Raw genomic sequence first — 23541 nt, forward strand, 5'->3', positions numbered from 1 at the left:
AAAATAATAAAAGAGGAAAAATAGAATAGAATAAAATAGAATGCCTGCTTATTGTGCGTGCTCCACACCAACTGTGCAGCTATAAAATATAAATAGTAAGATAGCAGGAATAAATATCAAACAGGAGATATATATATATATAAATATAAACAAAATAGATATATACAGACAGGAGGAATATAAACAAAACAAGACAAGGGCACACATTAGAAGAACAGGTTAGAAAGTCCTTGGAAGCAGTGCAAAAGGACTTGGTCTGAGTCTGTGTGTGAGTGGCCTCAGTGATGATGGTTACTCAGACCATGGGTCAGATAGGTGAGCAAGGTGGGTGAGGGGGGTAGTATTTGTTAACAGTGTGAATGGAGCAGCAGCTGTTAGTGGGTCTGCAAGTGTGGGACCTGATTGACCTGAGGCTGATCATTTATCAGTCATTTGTTCATTATGTGCTCACAATAAAAAATCTATGTAGAGACAGTGGCACTCGAGTATAGACTATATTTGTTCTTTTTCAACTGAGCCACAGTATGTAGACTCATACCACTTCATATTCATTTTTGTGACTTTTGATTGAGAAACATTTTAAAAAACAAGCAAAAAAAAAAACCAAACAAAAAAAACATTGGTGGTAGACATCTTGTAGTTCCCCATATATTGTTCCCATTTCTTACATAAGCTAGAACAACAGAAATATTGGTTGCATAATTCTAGAAGACAAAGAAGATACGTCACGTACAACTGTAAAAGAAAAAAGTCATTAAAGAGCTCAGAAGGGTTAAATATGAAATGTTTTCATATTGTTTGACCTTGGATGAATTTGTGATTGTATGTAGAACAAAAACATTAATCTAGATATCAAAATAACATTTTTTTTAAGTGAATACAATGAAGAATTAAAGATAAATGTAAAAGAAATGTGAGTAAAAAGCCATGACAAGTAAGCCATTCATATGGCTTGCCTGACACACCCACCTGAGCTACCGAACCAAAAAGCTCCGCCTCAGTCTTTATATCTTGAGGCTAACTTCAGGCTATAAAAAGAAGGATCAAACTGTAACAAGCGCACACTCTTTAAGTTTGCTTGGTGATCTCCTTTACAAGTAAAGTTAGCTTAATGCTTTAATTATTGAGAACACAGCATTGTTTCATTCGAAAGCATTGTTGAGCTTTTCTCTAACTTGCGACCTGTAAATCTCGAGCAGAACCATGGCAGGAGACCGGTCAGATCATCGGGTGCTGCAGTATGAACAAAGTCTTGTAAGTTTTCACTTGTCACCATATGAACTTTGTGCACTTTTCCCACAGTGCATCCACTTATGAGTGAAACGTGAGTAAAGTGTGATCAAAGCTGGACTAGAGATGTAATGAGTGAATTGTGATGCGTAACTTGTGAAAAATAAGTATATGCATGTACTTTTTGTCTGTGTGATTCTGACAACTTTTCTGGGTGATTGTATGTTTGAGAAAATATAAGTTTTAAATGATGCCCCACCTCTGGCTTTCGAGTAAAATGTCTGTGGAGCCATTTTGTCCATTTTTTCAGATTAACTGGTCTTTGATTAACTAGTGAGAGTGAAATGGATCAAAGGCATAACATCCAAAATGGCACAGGAGCCAGAAGAAACAAGAGTCCTTCTACATTAGAGAGTATGCATATATCCATACCTTAAAATGGACATTAATATCTTTAGGGCTAGGTTCTATCTTCTGAACCAAAAGCCCAACTTTGTTTAAGCAGCATATATTTTTCTTATGAAATCAGTTTTAGCCCTGCAAATATTCCTTTATTCATTTTTACTTTAATAGATTATCTAAATAATTTGATTGAAATAGGTAATGTTTCTAAAAAGTTGTCTAGAACTGGGTACGCCATGGAAATACAGTACTTGCCATTCTTGCAAAATACACATGAACCTGTTGACATCAACTATGCAGCAATTTCATTTCCAGCAAGTGTCTCACAGCCTACGTTGTTGGTGCGGTGACATTAAAAATGATTTTTAGCAAACCAAAGCAAAAAAGTGGTTCTCAAAAATGTAAAGAGACAAGAGAGCAGGATGAAGATACCACCAGGTGTACGGATCTGAGCAGTGTTGCAAGGCCCAAAGTTACAAAGTTCTGATTGGCAAGCAGTAGCAAACTTTGTGTTTTTGTAAAGGACTAAAACGTTGCACCGTTCATGTTGAAAATATGCACTCGTATTTTATTACATGCATGCGATATGTCGACAAGTTGATAAATTGGAAATGACTGTTGAATGAGGAATTCTAGAAATCAGTTTGTTAGCAAGACTCAACCTGTTTTAGGCGTGTGGTAGCCTATTTGAAGAAGACTGTGTGAGTTTAAGAGCATAAGAGTAACTAAAGGTGTCCGTTCACGCAACCTCTGACTGAGGTGCTGATAAAAAGCATGAATGATGACAACTGCTATATCTTATTTATGCTCTTACAGTGTGAATGTAAGTGAGACAGAGAATGAGAGAGAGAATGTAAGATGGTGTGATTGCTCCTGTACAATGTGGCAGAGAGGGGCCCCAAAAAATATCTGCCCGGGCCCCAGAGACAGTTATGTCACAGAGTTTTTACTGTGGACTTGCTTTTCAGGAGCTGAAAAACAGAAGAAAAAAACATTGTGAACATATTTTCTTTAAAGAAATTTCAAGTTATATAGCTGAGACTGCAGCTACAGCACCAATGCCCGCTCATAATTTCACCAAAGCTAATTAAATCTTTGCAAAATGTTTTTGATGACACTAACACTGTTCACACACACTGTTATGTAATTTGAAGATTGTCATACAATTTATATTATCTGCACTCAAAGGGGCTGGATGCTGGTCCATTAGTGCTGCTGTGTACTCACTGGGCACCAGTGTTGGGTAAGTTACTTTAAAGTAGTAACTTAGTTACATTACTAGTTACTTCTATCAAAAGTAACTCAGTTACTTCAAGTTACTCGTTACTTTCAGAGTAACTAGTTACTAGGGAAAGTAACTTTGGTTTTACTCAGAATTCTCTTGTTAATGTGTTGCTTCCGTAACTGGATACTAGAGCAGGGCGATATGACCAAAAATATTTATCACGATATACATTTGAAAATTTGCGATAACGATATAATTGACACTAGACAAAATACTTTACAACTCCACAACTTTATTAGTGAAAAAAACCCATCAATGTATTTTCACTTAAACAAGCAGCTGTTTTTTATGTGCATAAAAGTTATATAAAAATGTAACAGTGCTAATTCCTCGCTGACAGTTTAACCAAAAGGCATTTCCAGTGGAAACTGGCCGACATATCCTCAGCATAACCATGTATAATATCCACAGAACTTAAAAAGAGGTTATACACACACAATACGGTAATATTATGTTGAAGCACAGTACGTATCACTCCGCGAGGCTCCACCTACAATAGCCGTAATGCTCCGACAATCTATCAAGCGGTGCGGCTTCGTAGCTTAGCAAAGTCGTACTGAAACATCTGACAGATTTTCGAGCGCCGTGCACATAAAATCGTTTCGAGGTCAGTAAACACAACCAGAGTTCATACATAAGGCACACGGGATTATAAGGGGCTCTGTCGACTTTCAGAGAAATCAAAGGATTGATTTTAAGTGCCCCGTATTTTCCAAACAACACAGTAATAACGACGGCCCGCTAGCATGCGCTACCAAAAATAGTGCTTTGTTGTGTATCTGACGGACGAAAGCTAAACCAGTTCCACACCAGTGAAGTTGCAGCATTTTTACGAACCAGTTCTGGTTCATCCGTTTCATTCATCGATCCACTTTCGCTCTTCTCATTCTGCGTCGCCGCCATGTGCGTATGTAAACAAAGGCACTGCGCATGCGCATTTTACCCATATTCTATCGCGATATGTCATTTTCCTATTGTTGCCCAAAATTATACCGGTATTACCGTAAACGGTATGATATAGCCCAGCCCTACTGGATACCCAGCCAGACTGCCAGGCTTCTAGCTTGCCTACTTGCCACAAGTGCACTGTGCCACCTACCAATAGAAAGAAAAAAAATAATGTGCACACTTCCACGAGAGAAATCCCACGCCTGGACCGTCGTTGACCGCTGCCATGATTCTATCCTAGCTTTTTACATCCAACACAAAAACTGCAGTCGTGGTGCTTTCGATGGTACTCAGAACTCGGAAATTCTGCCTTCTGAATAGGAAGATGTAGGTAACACCAGACTGCAGATGAGCTGCATACAGGGCTGGACTGGGACAGAAAATCGTCCCAGGCGTTTTGACTAGAGACCGGCCCACCATTATAGGAAAAATCATAAAGCCTGTGACAGTGATGTACACTGTTCTGATGGTATATATGCATCAATCTATCAATTGTTTGTTCTAAGATTCAGATAATTATTTTTTAAAAGTGAGACATTTTAAATGAGAATAAGAAAGAAAAGTATGTCTTTGTGCCCCCCTCTCCCTGTTAATGCCCTACATGGACCCCTGGCAACACTTTGCTAGACCCGCCCCTGCACAGTTACCAGCTGTCAGCTACTTAGAAAAGGATCCTGGTGTTATTTGTCTCTCAGAAACAGTTCATAACTTCAACTCATTCATGTCACCTAAAAGGTAAACCTGTTTCTCCATCACCTGCTCAGCTCTGATGGTTCAGTAAGGACATCTCCTGGTTTCATCTTCATGTTTCCCTCTCACCAGATAACCAAACCGACATCATGACCAGCAGCTTTACAGCTGTGGCTCCAGCCAACATCAGCTGATACTAGAAATTAATATTAAATAAATTCTAACAACAGCTGATCAAGCTTAAACGTGCTGCTGTTGTTTAGCGCGACATCCGCTGGTTTCCTCTTTCTGGAGCAAAGTGGGCGATAAACAAACAAGAGAGACGATCAGCTGATCATTGATCAGTTTCATGACTGAAGTAGAAACAGGAGAGGGAGGGAGGGGAGAGAATGAGAGGAGAAGAGGCAGCTTTGTGTCTTTTTCATTGTAGCTGAAGTCCGGGACAAAATGTTCCTTTTCACCTCAATAAGAAACGCGTAATATTTTCTCTGAATACCAGACGATTCTGTTTTTTACGGGACGGTTGGCAACTCTAATAATTAACCTACGAACAAAACATCAGTAACATAGCACCACCCAGCTGTATAGAAACTCCGTCATGCTAGCTAGCACGCAGTACGAAAAAGTCAGCATAACGAAAATAAACTCGCCCTAAACTTGATTTATATGTGACTCAGATACACTGCAGGTCATAACTTCTTACCTGGAGTTCAGTTCACCTGACACTCTCGGACCAGTGGCTGCTTCGGGTCTCTCCTCTTGCCTCCCTTTTCCTTCATCCACCTGCTGGCCTCCACCACTTGCTAATGTTATTGAATCTGTGGAAGCTCCGCGATAGCCACCACACGAAGTAACGAGTAACGAGCCTATCTAAATCCCAGTAACGAGTAACGCGTTCCTGGTTTTGGCATAATAACTAGTTACCGTGCTCGTTACCACAATAATAACATAGTCACTGTAACGCGTTACTTAATAACGCGTTAGTCCCAACACTGCTGGGCACAAATCTGGACCTGTTTAGCTAATAATATGCGTTTTATGTTCAGTACATCATGTGCTCTGCTGCTCACTTATAAATAAACAAAACAGATACAATGTTAACATGAATTTATTTTCCTAGATTATTTCTTTCTTCAAAAACCACTTAGGAATCAATGTGCTACTGTTGGAGTATTTATTACTGCTGCAGTATGTTTATAGAAAAATTATAGACTTCAAATGAACAATGTAAATATGTAACCACATAATAGTAAAAAAAAGAAAAGAAAAGAAAAGACTCTTAGCTAGAAGCCAAATCCCTTTCAAATTGTGTCAACTCTGTCTTGTCTTTTAAATGTTGGCCTATTCTTCACCTCTCCTGCTCTTTTATCACTCTGTGACACACTGAAGTCCCCAAGTGCAAGTCGATATCTGTTATAAGCTTCTTCTGCAGATGGGTTTCCAATTACGCAATTCCCAGTTAGTAGTTCACCTTTTCTTTGTAATTAAAAGCACCACTTTATAATGCAGAGATCGCACTGCAGAATTAATATCAGCTCAGAACAAAATCTACAGTTCCCATCTTTCTAGCTCAGTGAATGTGACCCACAGCAAAAACTGCATCGAGCCATTGGTCTGATGCCTTACACAGACATTTCCAGGTATAAGATAGGACATTAAGAAATGGTTTATACTCTAAATCGGTCATGTCTACACAATTCCAAATCCATTGAATCAAGTTGCAATTGGCACTCATTTTTCATACATGACTGAGCCTCCTGGAATTTTACTGAACTTAGTGACAAAACCTATGTGGCAATAGCGGCTAACCTTGATATAAACAGGACTTGCACAAGACTTCTCAGCTTGTAGTGAGGAGAAAAAGCAGGAGTCAACTTTTTTCCTGACACGAATGTAACAATAGACACAATGGGACCTGAGTCAACAAACAAATGTGACTCAAAGCTTCTTTGAACTAAATGACCTGAGTGTGTTTGTGGTTAAAACACACTCATGGATGAGTGTGTGTGTGTGTGTGTACCATGTTTATATATCTGTGGGGACTATGTGGTTTTAGTGTCAGGGCTACAGTTAGGTTAGGGTTAGGCATTCATTGTTGATGGTTAGGGTTAAGGTAGGTGGGTAAGGAAAGCATTATGTGAATTAGATGTCCCCAACAAGATATGAAAACACAACTTTGTGTGTGTGTTATTTAACGTGCATGCTGTGTCCTGTATGTTATCAAGGGAAACCTCTCTGTGAAGGAGCAGAACCCACTTTCCAAAAATGTGTAACCTGCTTAACAGGTACAGTACTTCGTTTCTGTCCGAAGTATAGATTCTAAGTACTTTAAATCTCTGCATTCAGTTGTTGAAACAAGCCAAACTAACACACAATGCAACCATGACAGCCACAGAGTAAATGGGAAAGTTCTATATATCCTTTTGCCACACCAGCCAATACTTTGTTTCATATTCAATGTTCCCATGCACAACCACTCACAAACAGGGTTGTAGTGAGTTTTACACACTTGTGAAACTTAAATCTATGAAGTTTTGACTAAATTACCTGAATTGTCATTATAAATTTCAGGCAACCCTGGTTTGAGCATTATAGACAAATTTGAACATAAGTCAGATCTGTATTGTCAGGACAATGAGTGAGCTGCAATATAAAGTACTGTGCAAAGGTCATGATCGATCCTTCATGTTTTTGTTTTTCTGCTTTCTCGGAGCCAGACTGTAACGAGTTCAAGGAAAAACGTGCTCTGTAATTCAACTACCACAAAATATTTCATAGGAAAATATTTATTATGAGCCTGCTGGATGGTTATGAAACTTATGGTTCTTTGGGGTTCTTAGAGGTTGGATTATTTTTAGCAGAGAAAGCATGTGGGGGAATATTACACAAATAATGCCTGGAGCAGGCTCTGACTCAGGCCCCTAGTGATCCTGCAGCTACTGTACCACTTTCACTATATTACATTTTCAAATAGTTACACAGTTATGGTTCTTGTTATTTAGGCTGGTGAAGTGTTACACCTTAACCACCACAATCAACTATAGCTCCATCCATGCAAGGGAGACCTCCTACCCTACGCAGGCGCGGTCCTAGCCTGTTTGGTGCCCTGGTTGAACACTCCCTCTCAAAGACTCATCTGTTTACCTGCATCTTTTGCCCGTTTCTCCTCTTCTTTTCTCTTTTTTCTAAACTGAGGACCTGATTGCTTTGACCTTTTCTTGTCCATCTTTCATCAGTGATTTTGCACTCCAGTATCAACACCCAACCCCACAACATACACTAATAGACTAATAGGCCTACACCTTGTATAGGGTTTCTTTTTTTCTGGGATTTCACACAACCCAGGAAAAATAATTGATACATAATGGGCTTGCATTTACAGCATTATGAATGAAATGTGGTCTATTTGGAAGCAGCCCGCCCCTCCCCTGTTGACAGGTTGTGTGTGAGACTTCAGCAGCAGCAGCAGGCGCAGCGAGGGCCCTCGTGCTCACTTTTCAATTATATGTGTGTGATAGAATTTAGAAAACACATTAATGCAAATTATAAGTCTGTATCATAATGTCTTCAGTGTTTGTGTTTGTTGTAGGGCTGTCAATGTTAACACGTTAATGTGATTACAATTTTTAACGCAATCAACCTATCTGCAGCACAGAAGGGACAAACTTTGGACAAACTGCCTGAAATGCGTTGACAGAGACATTTCAGAGATTTTGAGTCATTCTGCGCTCCAAATGGTTTAATTGTGTTAAAAATTGTAATCGCGTTAATCATTCAAATTCAAATTCAAATTCAAATTCAAATTTTATTTGTCACGTACACAGTCATACACAGTACGATATGTAGTGAAATGCTTGGACAACTGCTCGTGACCTAAAGAAAACAAAAAAGGAAAGGCTATGAATAAGATAGGAAATAAATATGAAAAATTAAAAAGGGTAAATTTAACTAGGAAGGAATAAAATATAAATTAAGGTTAAAAATGAAATAACTGTACAACACAAATTAGAATGAAGGGTAAATTTAACTGGGAAGAATAAGATAAAGATAAATATATAAATTAAAGTTGAAAATAAAATAACTGTACAACAAAATACACAATACACAATATAGAACTATATAAGAATGTATGAAGGAATCTAAATATAAATAAATATATACACAATAACAGCAGCTGTACAAGTATTAACCGGAAATGAAGAATATAGTGACCAGTGTTGTGCAAAACCAAAGTCCAGAAAGTCCAGTGTGTGTGTAAGAACCATATGTGTGGGTCAGTACTGTGTGGTGGTGTGATTGAGAGACCGTATCGCCTGCGGGAAGAAGCTCCTCCTCAGTCTCTCTGTGTTGGTCTTCAGGGAGCGGAATCGCTTTCCTGACCTCAACAGAGAGAACAGTCTGTTGTTGGGATGGCTGAGGTCCTTCACGATCTTCCTGGCCTTGGTCCAGCACCGCCTGCTGTAGATTGAGTGCAGGTCAGGGAGCTCGGAGCGGATGGTGCGCTCAGCTGACCGCACAACCCTCTGTAGAGCTCGTCTGTCCTGCATGGTGCTGTTCCCGAACCAGGTTAAGATGTTTCCCGCCAGGATGCTCTCTATGGTGCACGAGTAAAAGTTCCTGAGCACCTTGGAGGGCAGTTGGAAGTCTCTCAAGCGTCTGAGGTGGTAGAGACGCTGTCGGGCCTTTTTCACCACGGTGTTGATGTGACAGGACCATGACAGGTCCTGCGTGATGTGAACTCCGAGGTATTTGAAGCTGTCCACTCTCTCCACTGGGCACTCGTTGATGACGGGGGTCTGGTAGTTCCTCTCCTGCTTAGTGCTGAAGTCCACTATCAGCTCCTTTGTCTTACTGACGTTTAGAAGGAGGTTGTTCCTCTGGCACCAGTTCTCCAGATTCCTAATCTCCTTCACGTAGGCCGTCTCGTTGTTATCAGAGATCAGGCCCACCACGACGGTGTCGTCAGCAAACTTGATGATGGTGGTGGAGCTGGTAGTGGCCACACAGTCATATGTGTACAAAGAGTACAGCAGGGGGCTCAGAACACACCCCTGGGGGGCTCCAGTGCTGAGAGTGGTGGAGGCTGAGACATGTCCGCCCATCCTTACTGCCTGTGGTCTGCCAGTTAGGAAGTTGGAGATCCACTGACACATAGATGAGCTGAGTCCCAGATGCTCCAGCTTGGTGGTGAGTGTGGAGGGAATTATGGTATTAAATGCAGAGCTGTAGTCTATGAAGAGCATTTTAACATAATTCCCCCTTCTAGTGTCCAAGTGAGTGAGTGATGTGTGGAGGAGATGAGAGATGGCATCGTCTGTGGAACGATTTGGACGGTAAGCGAACTGTAGTGGGTCCAGTGTGTCTGGTAGTGAAGAAATGATGAAGTCTCTGACCAGGCGTTCAAAGCACTTCATCACTACTGAGGTGAGGGCTACAGGGCGATAGTCATTGAGAGAAGCAGGGTGGGGTTTCTTCGGGACAGGAACAATGATGGACTCTTTGAAGCATGTGGGGATCACCGACTGAGATAAAGAGATGTTGAATATCTCAGTGAACACAGGAGCTAGCTGGTATGCGCAGTCTCTTAGGATACGACCTGGGATGCCGTCTGGTCCTGCTGCTTTCCTGGTGTTCACTCTCTTGAAGGCTCTCCTTACTTCATGCTCGGAGATGACGAGCACGTTTCCGGTGCTGGCAGTATCTTCCTGTCTGCAGCCGTTAGCGCCGCTAACACTAGCATTGTTGGAGACCTTAGCTGCAGCCTCGAAGCGAGCATAGAAAGTGTTCAGCTCGTCTGCCAAAGTCACGGCCGCGTTCGTCATACCGGTTGTTGGTGCTTTATAGTCCGTTATTGTCCTTAGTCCCCGCCACAGGCTCCTAGAGTCACTCTGTTGGAGTTGTGACTCTAGTTTCCTCCCGTAGCGCTGCTTCGCCTCTTTCACCGCCCTCCGCACGTTATATGACGCGGCTTTGTACGGGTCCATGTCCCCCGTCATGAGTCCCGTGTTGTAGGCAGCGGTGCGGGATCTCAGAGCGTCGCGGATGGTTTTATCCACCCACGGCTTCTGGTTGGGAAACGTTGTGATAGTCTTTGTCTCCACGGTATCATCCGCTAGTTTCCCGATGAATCCCACAACCGCTTCCGTAAACACGTTGACGTCATCGTCGGAGCTGTTTCTGAACATGCCCCAGTCTGCGTCATCGAGTGCGTCCTGTAACGCGGCCACCGATTGATCCGTCCAGCGCGCGACCTTCCTCTGAACCGGAACTTCCTGTTTCAGCCTTTGTTTGTATTTTGGCATGAGGAAGATGGCGGCGTGATCAGATTTGCCAAACGGGGGGCGGGATTGTGCCTTGTAGCCGTCCTTGACCGTAGTGTAGCAGTGGTCCAGTGTCCTTTCACCCCTGGTGGGGCAGGTGATGTGTTGATAAAAGTTCGGCGCTGCGCGTTTGAGGTTGGCGCTATTAAAGTCCCCCGTCACAATAAGCGCAGCGTCCCGGTGTTGTGTCTGGTGCTGTGTGAGTGCCTCATGCAGCTCGCATAAGGCGGTGACCGTGTCCGCTTGTGGTGGAATATAAACGGCACTTACAATGACCGATGTAAATTCCCGAGGTAGATAAAAAGGACGACACATGATGGACAGTAGTTCCAGATTTGGTGTGCAGGAGCGTGTGAGAGGAACAACGTTCGCACTGTTGCACCAGTTGTTGTTCACCATTAAACACACGCCGCCTCCCCTTGACTTCCCCGAGTCCCGTGTCCTGTCCATGCGGTGAACCGAGAAGAACTCGGCCGGCTGGATGGCGTGGTCCGGCACCGCTGGGTTCAGCCATGTCTCGGTGAAGCAGAGGAGATTGCAGTCCCGAATGTCTCTCTGGAACTTTATCCTGGCCCTGAGGTCGTCAAGCTTGTTCTCCAGTGACTGGACGTTGGCGAGCAGGATGCTAGGCAGAGGTGTGCGGTGTGCACGAGCTCTCAGCCTGTTCCTGACGCCGGCTCGCTTCCCTCTAGGCCGCCGCCGCTTCCCTTTGTTCTCCCTCGAGATCTCACTTTGATGATGACATGATGACAGCATTAACGTTGACAGCCCTAGTTTGTTGGTTTATTTTAGTTTAGTTTTGTGAGCTGGTTATTAGATGCCGCTCCAGCCAGAGAATGCCGCCCCGCTCTCTCCTTCCTGTGTGGCAAGCAGCAGGGGCACCTCGCAAACAGAGGGTGCCTTTACTCTCCGCAAAAGAAAACGGTTCGGTGCCTATGCAGTGCTCAAAATGCTTTGGCATGATGTCAGGGCAACATGGGTGCGAGCAACTTTTTTTTGCCGATGCCCATGATGCCGCCCCACCATGATACCGCCCCGGGCAACGGCTTATGTCGCCCATATCAAAAACCGCCACTGCCCCTATGCACGGGGGCCAAATATGGATTTTGCAGATGGAAATGAATTCAGACAAGAAGTCAGAAGAAAGACACAATTCTGATTTACATCACACCGCCCATTTTTGGGACATGTTTAATGTGTTTGTTTTTTGAAAGCTAAATGGATGCCGGTGTTTTTTCGCAGATGTATGGGCGCTACACCCAGGAGCTCGGGGTGTATGCCAAAGAGGAGGCTACTCGGCTGAAGGAAAGTGGGGAGAAGGTCAGTCAGCGAAGCCGGACACTGGAACACGACAATGGACGCTGTGCCAAGTGTAAGAGTCAAACCACACAGCCAGCATGGAATATGAAGGACAAGCAGCAAGTGTTATTATTCCTGTTTCTGAAATTAGTGCTCGTTTCGTTATTTTATAGAAAACCTTCTTACCATTTCTAACCATGTGATGGACAAATGCCTATTCACACCACAATGAACAAAATTAGTTTAAAGAAAAGAAGTGCCGTGATACAGATTTTCTAAACCCTATTAAAATTGGGACCTTTTCATCTTTCACAAAAGTGTTCACACAGTCTAAATTCCTGTAGCGGTAGAGAGCAGAGTCACCATAGCAATTTGTATATGGTAGAAATCCACACCGTGTATCTTGCCATTTGAATATTGGCATTACCACTGAATGAGGCTCAAGACTTAACTGTTCAGGTTTGCTTTTTGACCATTGAACTAAGCCTCCTGTAGTCCTGAAAACATCATTGAACATGGTCATGTTTTACTGTAGTTTGGCCATTTGCACACTGACTGGATGGCGCTCAGACTGAACCAAAACCCCCACTGACAGCTCTAGTATGGAACAATTCCATTGTTATCAAATATGCATTACATGGTCATATGGGATTTTAAGTGGTAGAAAAACATAAAGGATTATTAACCAGTCTTTGGCGATGGCACAGCTCAGGGCAATCATTTCTTTTTGTTGTGAGTCCAGTTCAGAGAAAAAATACAAAGAGTACTCCGTGAATTGCTCAGAATCCAAGCCTTGAGAGAAATTGTTTGAACATTAGCTTTCCGTTAAAAATGTAATACTACAATCACTTTGATGTCTCTAAACTAAACCCTGTGCCTTAGGTGTTGCTTGGGAAGCATTGATCCTACTGAACAGTTAGATAAAGAAGCTAAACAATATCTGCAGTGTCAGGCAATCATGGCAAAAGCATTCCTTGCAGCATTTCATACAAATGATCCACTGCCTTTCTTACCGTACTGTTGGTGTTGTCAGGTAGCTACAGTAACGAGATTATGTAGGACTAAATGGGATGCATTGAAGCATAAAACAAACACAAGTTGGAAAGTCTCTGATGTTCAAGTGGAATCTCCAAGGCACACATAGACTGTCAGTTTTAGTCTGAGAGTCGACAGCTGTGACAGTCCTAATCATGGTGAAGCTTTAGTGATACAGATGTTGTCTAAATCCAGTATGCCTGGATTGAGTTGGATTTCACGCCCAATTCATCTGAGTCACCTACAGATGAGTTTGAACTCAGGATAAATTTCTGTCAGTGATCATTTTTCCACTTGTCCATTCATCCATTCTCTTCCACTTATACTTGTGAAGGTCGCAGGGGGGCTGGAGCCTATCCCAGCTGTCATAGGACGAGAGGCAGTGTATACCCTGGACAGGCTGTACCCTGAGTCTGTCGCAGGCCAAACATAGACAGGCAGACTAACCATTCACACCTAGGGGCAATTAGGAATTAGCATTTATTACCAATTACTGTGGGAGGAAGCCGGAGTACTTGAAGGGAACCAACGCAAACACGGGGAGAACATGCAAAATCCATACGAAGAGCCCCTGACTAGGTGGCTCCAACTAAGAACCACGCCACGCCACGCCCCTATTCACACCAACCCTATCCGTGTCCTCCTTCAGAGCATCTATGAACCTCCTCTGTGATCTTGCTCCCGTCCTACTGCATGGCAACTCCATGTTTGTCCAATATTTCCTTTATCCTTCCTGTAAGCATGGCCCGACCATCTCAGCCTAGAGTCTCTAACCTTGTCTCCAAACTGCTCAACCTGAGCAGTCTCTCTGTTGTAGTTAATTCTAATTCTATCCATCCTGCTCACTCCCAAAGAGAATCTAAGCATCTTCAGCTTGGACTCCTGTCTTTTAGTTAGTGCTTCATCTTCACTCTTTCCACTTTTGTTCTCTCACTTATCGCCACCACATTGTTCATTGCTTTGGATGTTTAACCCAGGTATTCAAAGTCATCTACTTTCTCTTTTTCTAATGCTTAAAGCTTCACTATTCACTTGCACCCAACTCTCACTAGATCATAATGTTGTATACAAACATCTTAATCCACCTTCCTCCACTCCTCCACACTTATTGCAAAATTCTCCCTCCTGTATATGGCAGTGGACACCCACCCAGCACCTCCTCATCACTTGTGTTCTCTTCACTTCACTTCCATTGTCTCCATCTTTGTAGCCATGTGTCAGTCTATGAAACCAGTTGGTCTTCAATTCTCCTGTCTCTTTCTCTCACTGCTGATATCACAAACTCCCAACACTCACACAGACATTTATGCAAACTCAGAATATGCAGCTGTGCCCAAAAAGGTGACCAGAGCTACATTTCTCTGCAATTTTGAGAAGCAACATGTAACATAGTGGATAAATAATATAGAATCAGTGTGTGGGGTATGGAGCCCCGCAAGACCTCGCAAAACAAACTCGGGATCTCGCAAAAGTTTTGTGAAAACGTCGTAGCACTTTTGCAAATATATGATGTCTTGTAAACCGAGCAGATATTTGATGTTTACACAGCTACATTCACGCCTCAAAATATCTTGAAAGTTTATTTTGTGACCCAGAAAGAGTAATATTGCAACTAAGTAGCAGCCGCCATTGTGGGAATTCAACTTTTGCGAGATCTCGCAAAAGTTCATCGTAATTCTTTTCTCCCATGTCCCTTGCGGGGCTCCGTAGTGGGGAAAGGTTTCAGAGAGCACGCAGAGGCATAAACACATCAAAGTGATAACAGTGTGTGCAGTGTGGTTCACAATGACCCTTTACCTGAACATATTTAACTGCAGCTTTCCCCTCTAACGTGTCCTGCATCTTTGACATTGTCACAGTGTCCCCGTTTTAGTTATTTTAAAAGTCTCAAATATCATCAAGGCAACGTACCAGAGAGTGGGCAATTGGATTGTGATACAAGATGCCCTTTACTTCGGTGTGGACTACATTTAACAAATAAGTAACTTGTACAGTTAATGGACTGCTCTTCCATTTAAATGCACTAAGCCAGCATACACACACACATACACACATATTATTACCTTCAGTTCTTGATTTGATGAAAGAACAATATGTTTGCAGTGTTGGGAGTAGCTGTGATTCTGATTACCGGCAGCTGATGCAGGGCAGTTTTCGAAAAGCAAATGAAGGACCTAATAAGTTAGGTTTTGAAATAAATGTTTGACAGGGAATTCTTGGATATGCTTAAATGAAAAGGCTGAATGCCATAAAAGTCAGCCACAGCACAATTATTTGGCGTATTAAAACATCGGCATTTGTTCTACAAGCTCAAGTGTAAAAAGGAAGCAGGGAGATGAAAGCAAAGTAAGTGACTGCACACTAGGGATAGGTATCGTTTAGGTTTTATCTGATACCGGTGCCAAATCGGTACTTTTGAAACGGTGCCGGTGCTCAAACGGTGCTCAAACCGGTGCTTAAAGAATGGAGAACACAAACTTTGTCCTAAACCTCTCATGTTTAACTGTTTTCCACTTTTTCTTTGGTCATTTTAGCCTTTTTGGCCAGGGTGAAGGGAGTATCTGCCATCAAACAAGAAGACAGCCGCATGTAGCTATGATGATGTTTGCTAGTTCACCTTACATGCATTAATGTAATAACGTGGTTAGCCTACTCAACGTAAATTACACACGAACAACATTAAGCTACTCACGCAGAGAAGAACGGCTGCTGCTGCATCATCATCCTCATCATTTCTGCTACACTGGCAGGGCTAGGGGCCAGGACTCTCCTCTTCGGGTTTTTGGGGGATGTTGCTCCGGGTCCGATAACAGGCAACCCACCCGCAGTAGATGTGCTCGGTGTGAGGTCTCGCAGCAAGCTATCAAATACGGCGCATTTCTGGGCTTTTAAAAAAAACGCTATGCGTCGCCAGGTGTTTCATCGGATTCGAGGTGTTACCTCCTTTGACAGTATCACAGTATCAGCTTAAAGCACTTGTTGCTGCTGAGTTTGCATCTTTTGCTGTGAAGTACAGCCAGACTTTTGACGGCTTCGCCTTGGACATTTTTAATCTGTAGCTCTGCTCTAAAAGAACGTACGTACCTAGCCCCGCCTACTATCCTCGGAAACGTAAAATTATTGGCTAGAATCTAAAGTGTATCACAGCTCAGGAAAAAAAAGCACCGAAATAAAGCACCGAAATGTGCGCTGCTTTTCGGTCTGGTTACTACCGTTTGTCAGAACCGGTACCCATCCCTACTGCACACAATCGTCTTTTTCCTGCAAGTACGATAAGGGTGGGAAGAAAGAAATAAAGAGAAATGGTTTTCACCAGGAATATAAACTTCTGAAAATGTCTTCTTTATTTTTTACAAAAAATGCCCCAAAACAAATTCATAATTACTGAATTTCCCAGAGGAACGCACCTGAGAAATTATTAAAGATTTATCTGATCTGCTTCTTTGTTATTGGGCATGGATCTGTTTATATTTGGGCCAAAGATAAGAAATGTGGGATAAATTACAAACTTTTGCATCTCTGGTTTACTAACTTGTAAAATGCTATAGAGTACAGAGCAGTGGTCTTTTGGGCTAACAACATGTTTATTGCTGTTCAATATTTCAAAAGCTATTGTGATGAAACACAGCTGTTATTGGAAAATGTAGAATAAAGTGACCCGTACTAATCTCTGGGTGCTGTAGTCCTAATGTATTATGCTGTGTTCTTGATATCCCATTAGTCGGCCCATTTCGCTGGCTGAGGTTCCTGATCTCATTGATCGGGGAGGACTGGATCTTCTTCTTCCTGTTGGGGATCCTCATGGGCCTAGCCAGCTGGGCAATGGAACTGGGCATCAACATGCTCCTAAAAGGTGACAGAGAGACTGGGTTGGTTTTGTTTGTTTGTTTTTAAAAATGCAGCATCACTACACACTAACATAATAACACATTTTGGGAAGGAAGGAGGTAAGTAATATCCAGAGATGGGCAGTAACGCGTTATTTGTAATGCGTTACTGTAATCCAATTACTTTTTTCAAGTAACGAGTAAAGTAAGGGATTACTATTGCAAAAACGGTAATTAGATTACCGTTACTTTCCCATAGGAACGCTGCGTTACTGCGTTACTGCGTTACTAAAACCGTGATTTTTTGCGAGAATGTCTCACGACAGTGACGTAAGCGAGTGTGACGTTAGTGACAACAGCTGTGTGCAGATCAACAATGGATCACATATCGAGTGCAGAGAGAGTATGAGCGTGCAGCGTTTAAAGCGTGCAAGTACTGACCTTACTTTGAGTTTGATTCCATAAAAAGTGACAAAAACATTAGTGTCTGTTGTGCGTGGGAAGAAAACTTCTTTTTACAGCGAAAAAACCCTAAACTTCCAACAAGCACCGAGTAGCTACGACGTAATGGGAAACTCACAGAGAAACTCGCAGATTCTTCCACTGACCGCGGCACACCTGCACCAGGGTAAACCTCCGCCTGCCCCACTCCTGCTTTACAGGTGAAAATAGAGCAACAGGACCGCTGAGTCTTTGACTTTATTTATTTTCTGCTGTGTTTTACTTGCATCTATTTGAAAGACTGAGTGTAAACGCAAAATTAAAAAAAATTATGTGCTGGAATGTGCAGAAAATAGGTTTAAATGTTAAACAAATTTCTTCCAGTCAGAGAATGTTGCATATAATTAAATTTTTGCTTGATGCATAAAGTTAAAAGATTAAAACTGATAAAACAAGTTTTAAAAAGAGACTTTTCCATTTGATTACATTTTGTATGATGGATTATGTAGAAAAAGTAGAATTGGGCTGAAAGATCTATCACTTTATCACCTCTTCAGGTTGTAAATCGTGTTTTTAAAAAGTAACTAAGTAACTAAGTAATGAATTACTTTTAAAAATAATCAGTAAAGTAATGGGATTAGTTTTTGGGGGAAGTAATCAGTAATTAGTTACTGATTACTTTTTTCAAGTAACTTGACCAACACTGGTAATATCTAACAACTACAGGAAACTGATGGTGAGAGGAAAAGATGAGTTGATAGGATGGAGGTAGTGGTGAAGGGTGAGGTCAAAGGATGGAAAAGGGCTGAATTTATTTGAAGTCTTTCACATTCTAGTTCACATCAAATAGACATGTATCACATGTATGCAAATGTATACAAATCTATTCAGAATTTTAAAATCGGACAGTGAAAACACAAAATAAATTAAGAAAAATATACAATGGAATTAGACACTGGAGCAAACCATTAGATGTGGCACATATTGGAAAGGTTTTAGATTTACTTCTTAGTGATGGAGACCAATCTTAAACCAAGTTGACATAAAAAAAAATTTGGAATTTGACAAATGCCTGGCAGGAAACTTTGTGTTCAAGTAGATGCATTGGGAAAAAAGCTCTGTGATAGGGCAAAGCCAGACTGGGTAAGCATTTGAGAGAAACTAGAAACCACAAATAAATGGTAAAAAGCTTTGTTCTTATATAGCTTTAGCACTCATAGCACCTTAAACAACATGTTTCACACACGCTTCTTTTCCTACACGTAAGTTCTTTCTATCTATGTGTAACACTCACACTCAGACAAATGCATCAAAGGAGCAATTTGGGGTTCAGTATCACATTCCTCTAGTATTACAATTCCTTACCATCCAATGCCATGGCAGAGCAGCTTGACTCCACCTCCAGTGTACCTGGCCTGGTTTCCTGCACGCATAATGTAACGACCTTCGTTTTCCCCATCACTTCAGCCAAATCTCCTCTCAAGTTTTTTGACATATACACATATGGTAAGACATATGATGGTCTTACCAAAAATAAATTATTTATTCTCAATGATCCCAACTAAACCGCCACAAGATTGGTTCAGATCTCTAGATTCATGTATGTCCAAATTCCTTTGGAAAAATAAACCCCCACGTGTAAGCTTAAAAACACTACAAAAGACCAAGGATAAAGGAGGACTAGAACTGCCTAACTTTCAGCACTACTTCTTAGCCAACAGGCTTCAGTTTATCTCAGGATGGCTAAAACACACCCTCTTAGATGAACCTTGGCTAGATGTAGAACAAGCACTCTGCAATAATCTAGAGATCTCAGACCTACCATTTATCAGCTCAAACATCCAACGACATGAATGCTTTAAAAGCATCAACATCAGCTCTTCTCTGACAGCATGGTGGGAGTTTCTAAAATTGACGGCGTCTTCATTAATCCCATGCAAACGTACACCTGTCTGGAACAACCCTGACATATTACAAAACAATAATATGATAAACTTTTCAGATTGGAGTGATAAAGGAATCAAATATTTAGAACATATACTAGAAGGAACAGAATTTATTTCATTTGACGGACTAGTTACACAATATGGGATCAACAAGAAAAGATTTTTAGAATATCAACAAATTAAATCCATAGTAAAAAAGAAATTTAAACCGGGTCAAGTTGAACTACAAACACCACCAAGTGTGGTTCAATTTCTTACTCTTAAACCCCCCAAATTACTATCCAAAATATACAGAATGCTTTCTAAAACAGATGAATCAATATCACTTCCTATTGCAAAATGGGAAGCGGATTTATCAGTTAACTTAGACCTAAACTTCTGGTCTCAGATTTGCTTAAAAACCTTTCATCTAATTAGAAATCCCAGTCTTCAATTAATTCAATACAAAATATTACATAGAGTGCACTATACAGGTCATCGGATGTTCAAGATGGGCTTTACGTCTACCAACAACTGCTCACACTGCCAAACCAATTCACCGGACAATTATATCCACGCTCTTTGGTTCTGTCCACCAGTTCAGAAGTTTTGGCGCGAGATATGTGAAGACTTATCGAAGTGTCTGAAATGTAACATTCCAACTTCCCCCTTAGTGTGTTTGTTGGGCAGCTTAGATAATGTCACTTCAGAAAAGAATATCGCCCATATGGTTTTCACTGCCCTATGCATAGCCAAGAAAACAGTCCTCATGAACTGGAAAAATAAAAATAATCTTAATTCTAACCAATATAGAAATTATCTATTAGATTACATTAGTCTTGATACAGCCTCTGCCACCACATCAGATCAATTGCTCTGGGCTCCTTTGATCAGCTCCATCACCTAGTGGGGGTGGGGGGTCATAGTTTGGTCCCGCCTTCACTGTTGTGATTGGTGTGGGGGTAGGGACAGGCTTAGGGCGTCGGGGGGTTCCCCGGAGGCATCTTCCTTGGGGGGCTCAACCCGGGGTAGCGGTCATGTCCGGTTAGGGGCTCTGTTGGCTCTCAGGTGACTGTTTCCTCGCAGCTGCGTGTAGCGGGGCTAGGGGAGGGTCTGTGCTGACGGACGTGGGTTACTGACCTGGTAGCCTGGCTGCCCCTGGGTGGGTCCGGGATGGGCGTGAGGTTCTGGGGGCGCTCCGTCTCTGGGCTGGGACCCGGACCGGGCCTCGGGGGCTTGGGTCCTGGTTGGTGTGTTGCCGGGGTTGTGGGCGGGTGGGTGCATGGGGGCCCAGCCCTGGAGCAGGGTGCCGCCGGTGCGTCGAGCCACCTGGGGGGCTCTTCAACTGGTGGGGGAGATTGTCACATCTTGCAGGAGCTTTCCTCTCCTCAGGAGCTGCCTCTGCAGGAGGGGGAGATACAGGAGAGGTGGAGGAAGATCTCAGCCTGGGTGTTTATTGTCTTATGTAGTCTGGAAGATGAGTGGATGGTGGGGTGGGTGCAGTTTTCTCTGTGGTGGGGTTGGGTGGACTGTCCCGGGCTCTGTGGGGCCGGGCGGCGATGCTGCACTGGGCCCGGTCTGGATGGGCCTGGGCCCCCTTTCCCTGGCGCGTCGCGGAGTATGGGGGTGCCTACTGGGGTCAGCGGGGGAGCTGGCCCCAGGGAGGGGTCACTTGCCCCTCCCTTCCTTCCCTCCCCATCTCCAGCTGCCTCCCTCTTCCCGCTCCACCACAACCACCCACACATGCAGGGCCTTGGAGTAGGGGTATGTCACCAGGGTGCAGAGGAGGCTACCCCCCCCCCCCCCCCGTCCCCTTCTGGCTGCCTCTGCCTCAATTTTATCCCACAACTTAGACATTCACATTACTCACACTCTCATTACACATACATATAGGATCTTGGGGGTGGGCACGATACACGGACTCCAAATTACCATCAGGGTGTACACCCCACCCCTGGCATCGTTGCCCACCTCTCAATTTTAAATACACGTAGACATTGAGGGCTAGCAGGAGGGACTATGCGCTTACCTGCTGCTCTCTGGCAGGTAGCTCCATGCCCTCCTGGGTTTTAAATGCACCTTAGAACACACATGCATCAACATTACAATGAGCGGGTGGAGGGAGGTTCGGAGTCTTCTCTCACCCCCGTTCTCTGCGACCTGCTGGAGCAGGGGGGCTAGGACTAGGAGGAGGAGTTGGCCGTCCGACTGCGGTCTGGAGTGTGGAGCCTTCCTGCTGCTGCGGAGTCGGGGCGGTCTGCCTCCCCCCACCGCAGGGAAAAGGGAAACACCACCTGGGTCTGGGTGCAGTTCCCCCCTCCAGGGGCGGGGGCACCTAGACCCGGTTTGTAGAGTACGCTTGGGGAGTGTGATCGTGTGTACAACGTCTCTTTATGTCTGTCTCCACGTTGGTTGAGTGTGGAGTAAGTGCATATGAGAGCATGAGGGTGGGAATGGATGTTTGTATCTGTGTGTGCCTGTATGTCTGTGTCTATATGTCAGGTTGGGTGTCAGGCGCCACCTCTCTGGGGACATCTCAGGCCCTCCAAGGTTTGGAGGCCTATCTCCCCCTACCACCACTTCCCCTGCCAGTGGCGGACCCCCTCAGACATCGGTGCATTGGTGGTTCTTTGTGTCCGGGGATGGGCGTCCAGGTACACACCGGCTCACTCCTTGGCGGCCGCTTATCGGGGCCTGGAGCCTGGGGCTCGCTTGGGCCACTTCGGAGGTGGGGTGCCCCCGGCCTCTCGGCCTGGGGCTTGGTCACTCAGGCGCAGCTGGCTGCCGGCGGAGCTCACGGGCGCGTCACTGCAACTCCCCCTGGCTTCTGCTCCGCGGCTGCTGAGTGAGCCCTCATCTGGGACTCTCCTCAGCTCTTTCCGGGACAGTGGCGCAGCTGCCCCTCTGTTGGTCTTCCTTGGTCTCTTGTGTTCTGGGGGCCTCTGGATGTCTGGAGTTTTGATCTCCTCCACACCTGCTTCACGCCCTGGAGGACGGGGCTGTGGCCCCCCCACACCCTCTAGCAGATTATTACATGAAGGAACCTTTTAAAAAAAACAAAAAACAAGCGCGTCCATGCTCACAGGTGTACACACGGGTGATCACACCCACAAACTACACCCTTTTTGGCTCCTACCTCAAAGCACACTGTGTTCTGTTGATCTTATGTGCTGCACAATAATGTTTAACATTTAGTATTTACTGTCATATTCCCATATATCATTGTGATGTTGTTTATTCTATTACTCTTGTTCTCTTCTGCTTGCTTTCTTTTTTCTTTCTCAGCAGGTGATCCAGGTGATTGATATATGCATTTTTTTTCTCTGCCCGTTCTGTTGGTTTTTGTCTTTTGCCCTTCTCCCCCATCCCTCTTCTCAGCTGTTTCTCTTTCCCTCTTTCTTTCTCCCCTTCTTTCCCCCAGTCAAGTCTGTCCCGTATTCAGTAAGTGAAAATAAAATAAACAATAAAAGGTGAATCAAATGGACCATTACGGCAAGGCTGGGATGGTCAGTTTGGTAAAGTAAATCCGTTGGGCATCTTTCTTTGCCTTTAGACAACAATTCTGATGGCAAAAGAGCCAAACGGGACAGGCCAAAAAAAAAAGAAAAAAAAAAGACATATACATTTCTGCATTTCCTTTTTTCTCTCTGTACATCAGAGCACACATTGGAGGGGCATAGTCGATCAAAATGCAGAAACTCAGCAGTCCAAGGGGGGGCTTTGTCTGAGCCCCCCAATTTTGTTGGGCAGATGTATGTTATGATACGTGGGGCGATTGTGGCTCAAGAGTTGGGTGTTCGTCTTGTAATCAGAAGGTTGCCGGTTCGGACAGTCTTGGTCGTTGTGTCCTTGGGCAAGACACTTCACCTACCGCCTACTGGTGTTGGCCAGAGGGGCCAATGGCGCGATATGGCAGCCTCGCCTCTGTCAGTCTGCCCCAGGGCAGCTGTGGCTACAGCTGTGGCTACCAGTGTGTGAATGTGAGAGTGAATGAATAGTGGAATTGTAAAGTGCTTTGAGGTTTCTTGAAAAGTGCTACATAAATGCAATCCATTATTATTATACCTAGACTACCCAGCCATACAAAATCTATGTCTGACATACATGTAGATGCAGTTCTACATAAATATGTAAACAAA

General features: G+C 43.5%; 1 protein-coding gene across 1 annotated transcript in view; it reads left to right on the forward strand.

Moving 5' to 3' along the window:
• The first annotated feature begins 1078 nt into the window (after nucleotides 1-1078).
• The window catches only part of LOC146653344 (chloride channel protein 2-like), a 70255-nt gene continuing 47792 nt past the window's right edge, over nucleotides 1079-23541 (forward strand). The window contains exons 1-4 of the mRNA XM_085429146.1: nucleotides 1079-1097; nucleotides 1200-1254; nucleotides 12118-12247; nucleotides 16931-17062. Coding sequence (XP_085285272.1) covers nucleotides 1204-1254; nucleotides 12118-12247; nucleotides 16931-17062 — 313 coding nt within the window. The 5' untranslated portion in view covers nucleotides 1079-1097; nucleotides 1200-1203. The remainder of the gene's footprint in view (nucleotides 1098-1199; nucleotides 1255-12117; nucleotides 12248-16930; nucleotides 17063-23541) is intronic.

The sequence above is a fragment of the Rhamphochromis longiceps genome, linkage group LG14, assembly GCF_057381845.1.
Source record: "Rhamphochromis longiceps isolate RC_006_pf linkage group LG14, R_longiceps_female_GT1.1, whole genome shotgun sequence".
Lineage (NCBI taxonomy): Eukaryota > Metazoa > Chordata > Actinopteri > Cichliformes > Cichlidae > Rhamphochromis > Rhamphochromis longiceps.